The following is a 13,215-nucleotide window of genomic DNA, read 5'->3' as shown; positions in this document are numbered from 1 at the left end:
ATGTCAGAGAGGATTTCCATCCAGCAAAGCTCCATGCCCACAGCTGTGTCCCCTCCCTCCCAAACTTGCACCTACACACACCTCACTATAAATGCCTTCACAGCTAGCTAATTACCTTTGGGATTTGATGTACTTTCAGCCAGTTGACATAATGGCTTTTCTCATAAGCTGCCTCAATGCCAGTCTGAGAGCTGACACATTGAGACAAGCCACTTGCCCACTGTTATCCTATGGGCATCACTGACCCCACCCCCCACCCCCCCCAAATCTCTGCTTACACATTGTGTCTGGGAACTGTGCCAGGAACTGCAGGATAGATGTCCAGAGAGCAATGAAAGCCTTTTGGGCTAGGACTACTGTGGGAAAGGTTAAAATCCACAAGAGTTCATGAAAAAATTCAGCATTGTTTAATTGCAATTAAAGCAGTAGCTCACTACCAGTAAACTGGAAAAGTGGGAGACATGGAGAACAGATTTTTGTGATAATTCCAAAGCCATTATGCTGATTACTTGATTATCTCAATTCCCAGTTGCTAACCTAAGATAAAAGACTCTTTTCATAACTTCTAAAACAGAGTGCTGCAGCTCTCTGGAGTAATAATGTACTTGCAGTTATACCTGGCAAATCATCAGCACCCTTTGAAAAGCTCTGAAAGTAAGTAGGCAAAATAACCTGTACAACAGCACTGATAAAAATCAAAGATAGAGGCAAGGTGGCTATTGCTGTAGAAGCAGCAATCTAGAGAAAAAGCAGGCCAAAAGCTTTGCTGAGTATTACTCTATATATATGTATACATATAAATGCATGCCTAACATGGTTGCTGAATAGTTGAGTAGGTAGAGCCGAGGACTATGTAAGAAGGAAAGCAGTAAAGCAAAAGAAAGTTGTAGTAAACCTTCAGGTCTGAACCTGAAACCCACAAGCTTGGTTAAAATGCCAAGGGGGCATGGGAAGTCAGCAGTCATATGGATGCTTCTGGAGTGTTTACAGATCATCTCTGTGCCAAAGCAAAGAAGGATGGGAAAGCAACCTGAAAATCTGAAAATCTCCTCTTGCATAAAGCATCAACCAATGGGTGAGGAAAAAAAAAAAAAAAAAAAAAGATTGTGCCACATCATTAAAAATACACAAGCACCTCTTGTTTGGTGGATGGGAGCATACTCTGAGAGCACTGCAACCTCCAGGCAGGGTCTCTGCCAGTGATAAACACAAGCCTTGCCACAGAGTAACTGTCTATGCTTTGTAGAAGTGTATTCATAGCAACAGATAACTATTCTTTATTTCTTTATCTGCTCTGATATTCAGCCTGGAGGATAAGAATGCAGTTTCTTGAAGGACCTTTCACAAGGCTCAGAGTATGATAAATGGAAGCAAACCCTGGGCAAACCAGCTACAGAACTGGAGCCAAAAGGTGAGCCTATTAGCATTAGCAAGAGGTTGAAGTTCTGTGCTTCGGGTTACAGAGAAGAAAGCTGGCAACAGATGTTATGGATGGGAACTGGCTCAAGCCTGAAAAGATATATGAGTACTTTTCCATAAAGTCCTTCTGTAATCCTGCATAACTTAAGGAAAGTATAGGCTTGGAGAGCTGGGCAAAGGTGAAGATTTTATTAAGGCAACAGCAGCTTAATAAATCTCTGAAGCATCATCAAGCTCCAGCAGACAATTCACAACCCAAAGCAAAAAGCCTGTTACAGAGAAGTCACCAAGAGAAAGCTTTCCTCACTTTATACTTAAATGAAATAGAAAGGAAATTACTTCAGGACTGGCCCATGCTAGAGCAGGAGCTGCCAGCCCAGTTAATAAGGGAAGACAGAGTCACAGAGAGCACTGGATCTCTGGGATCCTCTTTGGAAATCACTCAGACACAGGGCATGGCAGTGACGGGCACCACCACCTGCAAATATACCCAACATGAATCTGCCCTGGTAAATTCCCCTAATGTGAGGGGCTGTCCAGGTGACCTGCACAGGAAACAGGCAGAGAAGCAGAAAACGTAGAGACATACACATCCATATGCTGAGGAACCAAAAATAGGTCATTTGGAGGGCTCTCCTGGGCACCTGCAGAAACAGCTGGACTCCAGAGCTGATCTTGCTTCTCTTTTTAACTAAAGTATTCGCTAAAATGCTTTGAAGCATGAAGAATTAGAGAAATCTAAAGGCATTTCCTACTGTTTAATGCACAGACAGGAAGATGTAGTCTAAAAGGGTTAAGTGGAAATAAAGCATAATGCATGCAATTTGTTTCAAGAAGACAAGGTATCCAGGATGCTCTCTTCAATGTCATAAAAGGCTTATTTGAGTTTGCAGTGAAATAGGGTAGTCAGGCACAGTTAGCTCTTTCCTGAGGCACACCATTAACTTCCATCAGCCACAGCACGTGACGGAAACCTCACCCAAGCAAGGTGCTCCATGCCAGCACCCAGTGAGGGGAACACAGGCTCAGCTACTGGCCTCCAGGCAGCTAAACCAGCAGCAAAGCTCCCTAGCCCAACTGGACCTGCACCCTGTACTGGGCAATGAAAGCCACACTGAAGAAATCACCTCCATTATGATTGTGCTTGGCTTGTGTTTGACACAGCCAGCGGCCCAGTCAACTAGATCAATCTGCTCAGGGTAGAGGAACCAGCTTTTCTGGAGCATGCTTCATCTGATGGTTTTGGTTTTTTTTCTTGGGAAGATGTCCTGTGCTAGTGGAGGAGGCTGCTCATCTCCACTGACAACAGCAGGCATTTCAACCACTAGCCTGGGAGAGATATCAACACTGCACAAGCCCAGTGTGAGACTACACAACAGTGTGGGTTTTGCTTAGTATGTGCTATAGCATTGATAAAGCAGAAGTAGTACTACCCACATACATGGCAGGACAGAAAATGTACTGCAGTGACGCATGGTTAAGACAAAACAAAGAAAATCTTTTCTGGTGCTGGCAACCTCCTGTAAACCCAGTGCCACCAAGAGGAAGGGACTTAGGTCATACATCTCATTAAGTTGCAAAATTCTCTGGCTATTTAATTAATTCCTGGGTTATGCAACAAATTTAGTATCTCAACAGAGCTTGTAAATGTTGGTTTACACATCACAGAGGCATCTCAACAATGTTGGGAGCATCCACACATGCAATTGGGTTCTGGGTTCTCACTTGAGAAGAGATGGGGGTGTTTCCTGAAGGATGTGGGAGAACCTCATTCAAGATTTCTTTTCACTTAACCCAGTCAGTTTCCGTTCAGTAAAACAATCCTCAAAACTAAATATATTTTGTAAAGAAGGAGTCAGACTAGAGACAGCAGGAAACCACCACTATTCTTGGCAACCTGAACACTTCTGAAAAAAAGCTCTCTTCTTGAGCTGTGGCAACCAAAATACCCATTTCTTCTCCAGATCTTGCCTGAAATTTACCCATATGTCAAAATGAAGTTTAATTTAATATATTATATACTTTAAATATGCTTTATCACACCCAGCACCATACACAAATATATACATACTGTTTTTCTTGTAGAGGAGAATTTCAAAGCAGTTTGACTCATAGTTGTCGAAAGTCTGTCTGACTTTTTCAATGGTCTTCTTGTCTGTCAGTTCACCATACATAAAACTGAAAAAGAAAAAAGGTTTCTCTTTTTTCTAGACAAGCAACAACCTTGTTACAGTCACCTTAAAACAGCAAAAGCATTAGAGATGTTATTAACTGTCGTTTAGCAAAGTTTAACTACGATTTACAGTTCATTTAAATATTTAGTGTCACAAGGAAACCCACAATAGCAAGTAACCATGACGACCTTTTTACTCTAAATGACAACAAATAAATAGACTGCAATGTTTCATTAGATGCTTTTCTGAGCATGTCTTTAAGGATATATGGTTAAAAAAAGAGCTGATAACCTATAATGCTACAGCTGCAGGCCATGAGAATATTGCTGTCAAAACAGAGAAAACAGAACAAAACCTCTAAAACCTCTCAAATTTTGTTCAATCCTCTTGAAAAGGCTTCTGGAGGTGGAATGGAAGCTACTGCAGGTAAAGGCTGTTAGTTGAATCAATGACTACAAATCTAATCTTGTCAAGATGCATCTGGGACAGTAAGATAATCAGAAACCTTTTACTGTATACCAATTTCACAGGTAGGATTTAACCAGTAAGACATAATGACTGTAATGCTCTGAAAATTCAGCACAGAAAGAAGGTGTATGAGTTGTCTCAGTGTAGCTACATCTGCACTACTACCAAACATAACCAATTCACTTTCATTTTCCTTATTGTAGAATGCATTTCTTCAATATTTCAGTAAAAATATGGAAAACATTAAAATGCTTTTGGAGATTCATCTCCCTCCAGGCTGAGAATACAAAGATGTAATTTTAATTCTGCTATGTCTTGCCACTTGACCATCTCATCTTCACATTCTTTTCCAGGTCAGACTTTCAGCTGGTATAAGCAAACCCAACCCCCTGACCTTACTTTTAAAAGCCCCTGCAAGGAAACAGAGAGGCTTTCACTGTTATTCTTCCCTGGATAAAAAATAAGTGAAGACTGCTCTGTGCAAAGTCCCAGTTACAGAACTGAAGGAAAATGGAACATGGGGTAAAAGCTTTCAGACACTTGGATGAATACACTTTTAATTGATCAGACTTTTTTTTTTTTAATTTTCTTTGTTCACAAACAGTTTGAGCTTCAGCTGAACCTACAACAGACAACCCTGGAGTATGAAAGAGAAAAGAAAAGCTATCAGCGCCTCTGTGGTTTCAATGCAGCTTCTCTTTTATTGATCAACAGACCTCCAAAGGTTCAATAAGCATTTATTTTATGTCTACTGTTCTGAAAGAAACAATAAAACAGCATAGTGGTTAGTGACTCGGCAAGCATTAAAACACTCAATGAAGGCCAGACCATGAATCTTTTCTTTATACAGCCAACCAAGGGAGACAATGGAGTTGTTCCCAGAATAAGGTGCTGCCCAGCATGGGTGATGAAGGCAGTGACTCCAACATCTGGATGTCACTTCAGCTGCTTCTTTTCTGGTAACACAGGGAGAGCTATTGATAAATGACATGTCATAAATGTTACCTTTGGGACAGCACTATAATGGAGATGCCATTACTACAGCAACTGATGTCAGGAAATGGTTTTACCCAGGGCACAGGATTTCATTAAGGTACTGCTTATCATCGACATACATGGCCGTCTTTAGGAAAAGCAAAACACAGCCTACTGCTCATTTCTTAAGACCTGTCTTTCTTTCCTGAGGTCAGTTGATCATCTTTTATACGTTTATACGTGAGGTGACAACAAAAAGAGCCTGTTTGGTCTTTGGTTTTTCAAACTATGCCTTTTTTAATGCATCAATGAGGTAAAGAAGATTGTTCTTCTGTCCGCAAGGCAAAATAAGACCTGGTAGTTTTCACACAGCCTGTTGTGCAATTGAATTCTCTTTTTTGTTTTGTTAAGATTTAAAACAATGTCTCTCTTAGTCCTGAAGGAAAAAATAACATGAATTTGTTGAAGTGCTTGACTTTTACATGGCTTATAATACAGAAAGTCATCATTAATTACTGCTAAGATGACAAATGATACTCGGTATTCTGAGTAGTGGAAAATGCTAGTTAGCATTGCTGAATGCGATAAACTTTATGTTTTAAAGGCTATATTTTCACATATAAAGAGACATTTTAAAGGCCTGTGGAATAATAAAAACATTTTTCAGAAGGCAATTTTTAATAGCACCAAAGAAACCTCAAAGCTACTCACTGTACAAGTTATATAAGATCTTTGCTTATCACAGGTTTAACTTAATTTAGTCTGTCCTATTTTGTACACATGAAGGAACTCCTACTTCTTCAGTCAATCACTCTTTTTCTGCTTCATGTTTTTTGTTATGTAGTGATTGTCAAGTGCCTTCAGTGCAAACTGTACAAGACGTAAATATAAAACCCACTCTGCTACTGGGAATCTTACTACCTAGAAAATAGATGTATCAAAGAGAAACAAGACTTACTGAAATACTCAGAGAAAGGCACAATCTTAGATAATTTTGCCATCTCTGAAAGAGACCATTTGTCATTTAAGATGGCTGGAATCTCACCTCCCTTTGAAAGCATCCCTTGACACAGAAAAAACACATCTGAGGCTTTGCACTGTGCTCTTCTGTCCTGTGTCAGGATTCACAGCAAGGGCATAAGAACAGCTCCAGGTCTACAGTGCATGCCAGGGTGGTATTTAACAGCACTTGTGAGAAATTATCCAAGATATAGGATGGGTGAAGCACAAAAGTCTACATCCAATTTACAGCTCCCTTCATCCAGAAGCAATGGATGAAAAGGCATCAGTTACAAATACAGATACATGTCAACAACTTCAAAGCTTTGCAAGCTACAGAGCAAGTGCCATTTCTAAGCAGAAATGGTGCAGCTCCCTGGGTCCCACTGGCACCCTCAGCAAGGTTTCTTTGCACAGCTTTGGCAGTGCAAGGAAGCCTTCTCTCACACACATAAGTCAGGTCAAGGAGTGATATCCGAGCATTAAATCGAACTTTTTTCAAGTCCATCACGCTATACCCACCATGCAAAATCCCATTTCTTGAATGCTGGGGGAATTTTGCCATTGGCTTCACTGGAGACAGAATTTTTCTCACAAACTTTTTTTAATCCCACTTGTAATGGCAGTAAATCAAAACAAGGGAGAACAGAGATGCTGACTGGAGCACTGCAAGTGCTTCAGTGGAAACACTATCTGTAACAACCACTTCAGCAAGGAGATCCAATTCCATCCTCCTGTACAGCTGGAAGGCAACACATAAACAGGGCCTATAAGCAGTTTTTCTCTTTGAAAACAGAACCAGCAATCAGCTATCTGCAGCCCAGCACCAGGCTCTCAGGGGCAAGGAAGGGTAAGCAAAGCAAAGCCTGGAGCAAAAGCCAAGTGTAAAATACCAGGGTAGGTTACTAACCAGCCACTCAAAGGGTGCCTGCTCTTCCGAAGGCTACATGAGAATAGAGCTTAATTGATAAGCAACAATATTTAGAAAACAACATTTAGAAAAACAATATTTAGAAAATATTTAGAAAAATATTTAGAAAAAATATTTAGAAAATTAAACTGGATTTTGATGTTTTATAGCTGTTAATTCTTTCAAGGTATTTATCAAGACGTACATTGTCATGAGTGTGGGCAACTGGGGATGAAACAAGTGGTTTTCCTGCATGCTGGCTGATCTATTGATGCACCTTCAGGAGGGGCTGGGGGGGGGTTCAAGGTCAATTGAATGTTAGCAATGTCAGAACTGCAAATGCCCTGATCCTCCAGAACTGTCAGCTTATCTTCACCAGTAAACAAGTTCTTCCACCTAAAAATCCTATGCATTTTAGCACTCCCTTATACCAATTATTCTGTGTATCAGCTCCAGCTACAGATGCAACTTTGGATACCACATGCACCCAGGAAGAACACCACACAATGATTCCCATCATGCACCATTCACGTGGCCTGACCCCTGAGTAGGCTGTGCCTTTTATATAGTGCCTGTGAAACTAGGGAGACTGGCACTTGTACCGAGGTATTTCTAAGTGATTTTCCTGCCAATGGGCACATTATTGCTGATTAAAATTCAGATCACAGAATCACAGAATTGTTTGGTTTGGAAGGGACCTTAAAACTCCTCCAGTTCCAACCCCCCTGCCACAGGCAGGGACATCTTCCTCTAGACCAGGCTGCTCAAAGCCCTGTCCAACCTGGCCTTGAACACTGCCAGGGATGGAGCAGCCACAGCTTCTCTGGGCAACCTGTGCCAGTGCCTCACCACCCTCACGGTAAAGAATTTCTTCCCACTATCTAATCTGTATCTACCTCTTTGAGCTTAAAGCCATTCCCCCCTTGTCCTGTCACTACAGGACCTTGTCAAAAGTCCCTCTCCAGATTTCTTGTTGACCTCTTCAGGTACTGGAAGCTGCTCCAAGGTCTCTCCAGAGCCTTCTCTTCTCCAGGCTGCACAAGCCCAACTCTCTTCAGCCTGTCTCCATAGCTGAGGTGCTCCAGCCCTCTGAGCATCTTCAGGGCCTCCTCTGGACTCACTCCAAATGGTGCTTGTCCTTCTTATGGTGGGCATCCCAGAGCTGAACCACACACCTTGGTGTCACCAGCAAACTTGCTGAGGGCGCACTCAATCCCACTATCTATGTTGCCAACAAAGATGTTAAACAGCACCTGTCCTAATACTAATACCTGAGGAATGCCGCTTGTTGGTGATGAGAGTACTGCAAAATCAAAGGGATGATCAGCCCGTGACAGGACTAATTCATTGTCTGAGCTGAAACAAAAAAATCACTCATACCTCCAGTGTCTTCTGTTTATCCACCTCTCCCTGTGACCAGTATCAGCCAAGACCACCTGAAGCTGAATATAATGATGACATATGAGCAGCCAATGTAGGGTATGGGGTGGGACAGACAGAAAGAAGATATAATGAATACTCACTGAACTATCCAGAAGAAAATACTGGATGAAACTGATTTGAAGGCACTGTATCTTATAGACAGGGGCAAACAGACCAAATATTGCAAAATGTATAAATTGTCCTTTATCACACTCATGATCAGTAACAATAATAACTCGATTCAGGGGCTAGACAGAGTTGCATTGCTTGCATGTAGAGAATGAAGATTAAGGGAAAAAAAAAAAAAAAAGGAAAGGAAAAACCACCACAAACAAAAAACTCCAAAAAAAAATCTCTGCTACGAATTCCATTTTCCATAATAATTCCTACTTGGATTTGCATCTATATGATTCACCTGTATGATTTACTTAACACACCATCAAAACAGGATCCTTACAAATGGTAACTAAAGTCCATCACATTCACAAAAAGCACTCAGATACAGTAAACCTTTTGATCCTCTCAGTATTTGAGGCATGAGGCACAGGGCAATCATTATCAGAAAGGTATTGCTAAACCTTTACTTCCTCAGTATTTTCCTACATTTCTGTTCTATATTTTTAATTATCTGTAATGTGCACAGACTATAAAAGCGCTGGCTCACAGCAAACCAATATAGTTCAATATTTAAGACAGCAAAGAGCAAAGGGGAAAGCATGTATTTATATCCAGCACAGCTGTGATAAGGCTGTTTCTTTCAGCCCCACTGAGTATATCCACTCTTGCTACTATATGAATGAATATTTCATTTCAGTGGCATGTGCCCATCTCTTCTCCATTACCCGTTAGAGTATACCTGGCTGCACAGAGCAATCCTGGACTCCCAAGGCTTCCTCCCCTTCCCAGCAGATGAGAGCAGTGACCACACATCAGCAGTTGTTGCTTTTTGGAGTTAGCAATGACTGACATCCAAGGACAGGCTCACTGCCTGCCCTGCTCCTGCCAGCTGAAGCATCAGCCCATGATCAGTGTCTGGCAGTACACATTTCCCAAAAACCATCTCTGTTAGGTAGGCAGCTCCCTCCTTCCAGTGCCCTGGAGTTGGTTGCTCCCTGAATAAAGGGAAAACCTAAACAAATGTGTATCTCAGCCATTCCTTATTGCCTCTGTCCCCGTTTACTTTGCTCATGCACACGCATTAGGGATTTATTCTTTCCCCAAACCATCTCCTTTTAAAGGATACAGCAGACAAGGCACAGATGCATGTCTAACCATAAATCATAGCTGTCCGCTCCTGAGAGACCACCAACAAAAGAAAAAAGCCATAAAGTTGCAATGCTTAGAGTAGATATATCATCAGCTTAATCACTCTCTTGGGAATAAAGATGTAGTTTGCACATTACTGTGCTCTCTGTGTGTAAAATAACAGGAACTAACATGGGCTACAGAATAGCCCAGTACCTATTGGCATGACAGCAGGAGAATTAAAATTAAAAAAAAAAAACAAATAGTAAAAAAAGCCTTTGAAATACATTACCTAAACCCCCACTTTCTTTATTGGATCATTAGCTACAGCACATTTGTACTGATATTAGCCAGGATAAATTTCAAAGTGCTTTACCATGTTGTGGATAAGTTTCTGGTTTCATTCATTTAAAGCCCGTTTCAATACTTTCATTTTTACAAAACAACACTTTTCTTACATCAATACCTTTTGCAAAACCTCATTGCTCTTCTCAGCAGATTACAGTTTTTAAAGTGCATCAAGTGGCAACAAACAGGCAGCTGGCATACCTGCAAGTGCTGCTCTTCTGCATGACGTCAGCTCGATGATATCCGGAGAGTTTACAAAACCCGTCATTACTATAAACTACAGGCCAGTCCACAATCTGGGCATTTCCCAACAAAAAGCTGGATTCTGCAAAGAGAAAGAGGAGAGGAGACAAAGGACAGATGTCAGTGGCAAAGTACAATTAAATCCATGTGTTATACAGCAGATGCAGAGTTATTCATGATGGCAACTTATAGTGTGAAATTTCAGAGGGAACTGAAATTAAAATAAGCATCAGAAAAGAAAATGTGATGTAACAGGGTAACTTGGTAACAAAAGTAGCTTCTTGCACACCAGAATACTGATATAAAGTAGCAACGCTTTAAAAATTTAGAAATTTAACAATTTATTTGAAGCATTTGAGCAAGATGTCATGTTTGGTTTTCATTTTATATTTAATTATTTAAATATTTATATGGTATTCATATTTTATATGTATCTTGAAATCAACCTTAAATTAACTTGTAAAATGAGTTTAAAATTATGAACTTTATTTGTGCCCAACACTGACGACAACTCTTCCTTCAAGTATATTTTTCCTCCTGGTAGGTCCCAGTCTGTTTTGCAGGACACAGGCAGCATACCTGAGATGAGGGACAGAGAGCATCAGGAGCCACTGGGGAGGGGTGAGATGTTCCGATGTTCCCACCGCATCTCGTGGCACACCACGGGCCACATCATGCCTGTGAGTGCAAATATCAAATGACCCACGTGGAAATTCAGCATGATTGGGGAAGTAATGAGTGCCAAAGGGACTTAAATGTTGAAATAGCACAAAACAGGTACTGAATTTCAGTGGTGGTCTACTAAAAATGCACACAGGTGGGTTTGGCTCATCCTAGTAACATGTATCCAGAGCTATAATTACAAAATATGCACAGGGAGTATTTCTAGAAGGCTGAAATCAGGTTTAAATATTGTTTCAGTCATCTGTTCTTTCAGTCAGTGCCTACAGTTTATACACACGAACTGGCACCAACACATTATGAGTTAGTCTTAAAATAGTTTTATTCACTAGTTTGAAATGATTCTTCCATCCCTGCTTTTACCAAGGCATTTTCAAAGAAGAAAATACCCATTTTGATTAAACACAATGTTGTGGGATGTTACGTGCATTGAGACTGTAAACATCTCAAATTTTGTATCAGAAATAATATTCTCACTTAAATAGAGGTTCTCAAATTGTAGTCTGTGATGATCTTCAGAATTTTCTTTATTTTTACCATGAGTTTTCAATTTCATTTTGACTGCAGCTATGGAACTAAACTAGTCCCATTCACTGATGTTAAGAAGCTTTTAAAATATAACTATTACCAATCACTGCTAAATAGAAATTATAGGAAATGTTCCTTTCAGTAGTTCTTGGGGGGGAGGGGGGGGTAGGGAGAAGGAGGAAATTAAGGAGTTGTTTTACAAATTTTCCACATAATAGCCAAAGCATGGTTACGTCAATTACTTACAGATATATAATCAGGTGCAGACATTCATTTTCACATGAAAGTGACACGGCTTTTGCATGAGCTACACATGCCTCTCTTACACATATTTATAACCATGACTGGATTTTACATTATGCTAACATTATTCTGTTGAGCAAGGGAAGTGTACCGAAAAGAACAGTATGTCTTTTTTCTTTACAAGCATGAATTTGAAAAAAAAAATAATCTGTAGATTACTGGATTTTCTGTAGAGCAGATAAAAAAATATTTAGAAGCCAACTGATGTGAGAAACAGAAGCTTAGATTTTGTGAAATCTAACCCCTTTATGCTCAAAGAATTTATTTGAATCCATCACGAATGTTCTTAAGCCTAATGCCAACTTCAAAAATTCACTTTCCTACCCAAAGGGAGATGCCCTCACTACAAGCTGCAGGAGACACGGAGTAAAGCCTGAGCATTACATTAAGATCTCCCTGGCTTTCCGCAACCCCTTCTGCAGCAGGGACTCAGCCCAGCTTTCCTCAGCACAGGGCAGATAATAACACATGGAACATCCCAAGCCCCTGGAAACCAAAGGTTTCCCGTTGTATTGAAGTTAACCCAACCTTGCATCTTCTCCAATTTGGTAGGCACCACCAGCCCCCAAATCCACTGGGCTCCCCTCACAGTGGCTACCCTACCACAACCACACCCTAGCAGCTGGAGAGGATGGGAGCATAAACAATTCTTTATTTCCCACCCCACAGGGAAACAACCAATATTACAAGTCCTCTGGTTAGATTTGAAAGGAGATTTCTTTATAGGATTATCTCTCTCCAAAGTTTTGCTCACATATTCCGATATAATTTGCACAACCTGGGCAATAAGAGACTGCAATACCAAACTCACTCATGGATGCCTGTGCACATCTGGATGATCTCCAGAGAACCACAGTCCAAAAGCAAATAACCCTGCTTTGAAGCCTCCCCAACCAACAGACATAATCTTGATTGTGTATTCCCACCACATAACTGTTTCAGGACACAGAGTACACAGAGCATGATCTGTTGCAGCCAGCAACCAACAAGACAACATACCGCATTTAAAGGTTGTTTTCTATTCTTTACACCTGAGGGTCTCAAAATACTTGTAAGGCATGCATTCACTAAACTGATCAAACCCACCAGAAACTTGGGAGGTAACAATATGTAAAGCCAAACTATGGATTTTTAAAAATGAAGAAAAAAGACACTAGAAGTATCTATGGTATTTGTAAGGTTAGATATATATAGTACATGTACTAGAAATCTGATGAGATCTTAGAATATGTTTCCTTTTGTCCCCATGAATTTTTCTTTGCTTTACTGACATTTTTTACCCTTGTCTCCTAAGCAAGTAAGGCTTATTCATCCCTACTCAGCATGTGTGTGTGTCCTATGCCAACTGAAGAAAAATCTTGAATGAATGTTTGCATCTTGCTAGAGACAAATGAATCTAACTGGGGGCACAAAGCCATAGCAATCCATGTTTCATTAATGCCACTGCTCAGTGAGCAGCTTGATAAAATTTAAGGAAGAACGAATCAGCATCTGAACCTT

At 40.6% G+C, this 13,215-nt stretch overlaps 1 protein-coding gene across 1 annotated transcript in view; it reads right to left on the bottom strand.

The window, feature by feature from the left end:
• Nucleotides 1–13,215, bottom strand: part of KCNH5 (potassium voltage-gated channel subfamily H member 5) — a gene marked incomplete at its 3' end in the record, with an annotated part of 154,439 nt that overhangs the window by 130,831 nt on the left and 10,393 nt on the right. The window contains exons 2-3 of the mRNA XM_080617796.1: nt 10,162–10,285; nt 3,491–3,597 (exon numbers count right to left, since the gene is read on the bottom strand). Coding sequence (XP_080473922.1) covers nt 3,491–3,597; nt 10,162–10,285 — 231 coding nt within the window. The remainder of the gene's footprint in view (nt 1–3,490; nt 3,598–10,161; nt 10,286–13,215) is intronic.

This window comes from Psittacula echo (genome assembly GCF_963264785.1).
Source record: "Psittacula echo genome assembly, chromosome: 5".
Taxonomy (NCBI): domain Eukaryota; kingdom Metazoa; phylum Chordata; class Aves; order Psittaciformes; family Psittacidae; genus Psittacula; species Psittacula echo.
The sequence above is the reverse complement of the archived record's forward strand: the minus strand, read 5'-3'. Positions and strand labels throughout refer to the sequence as shown.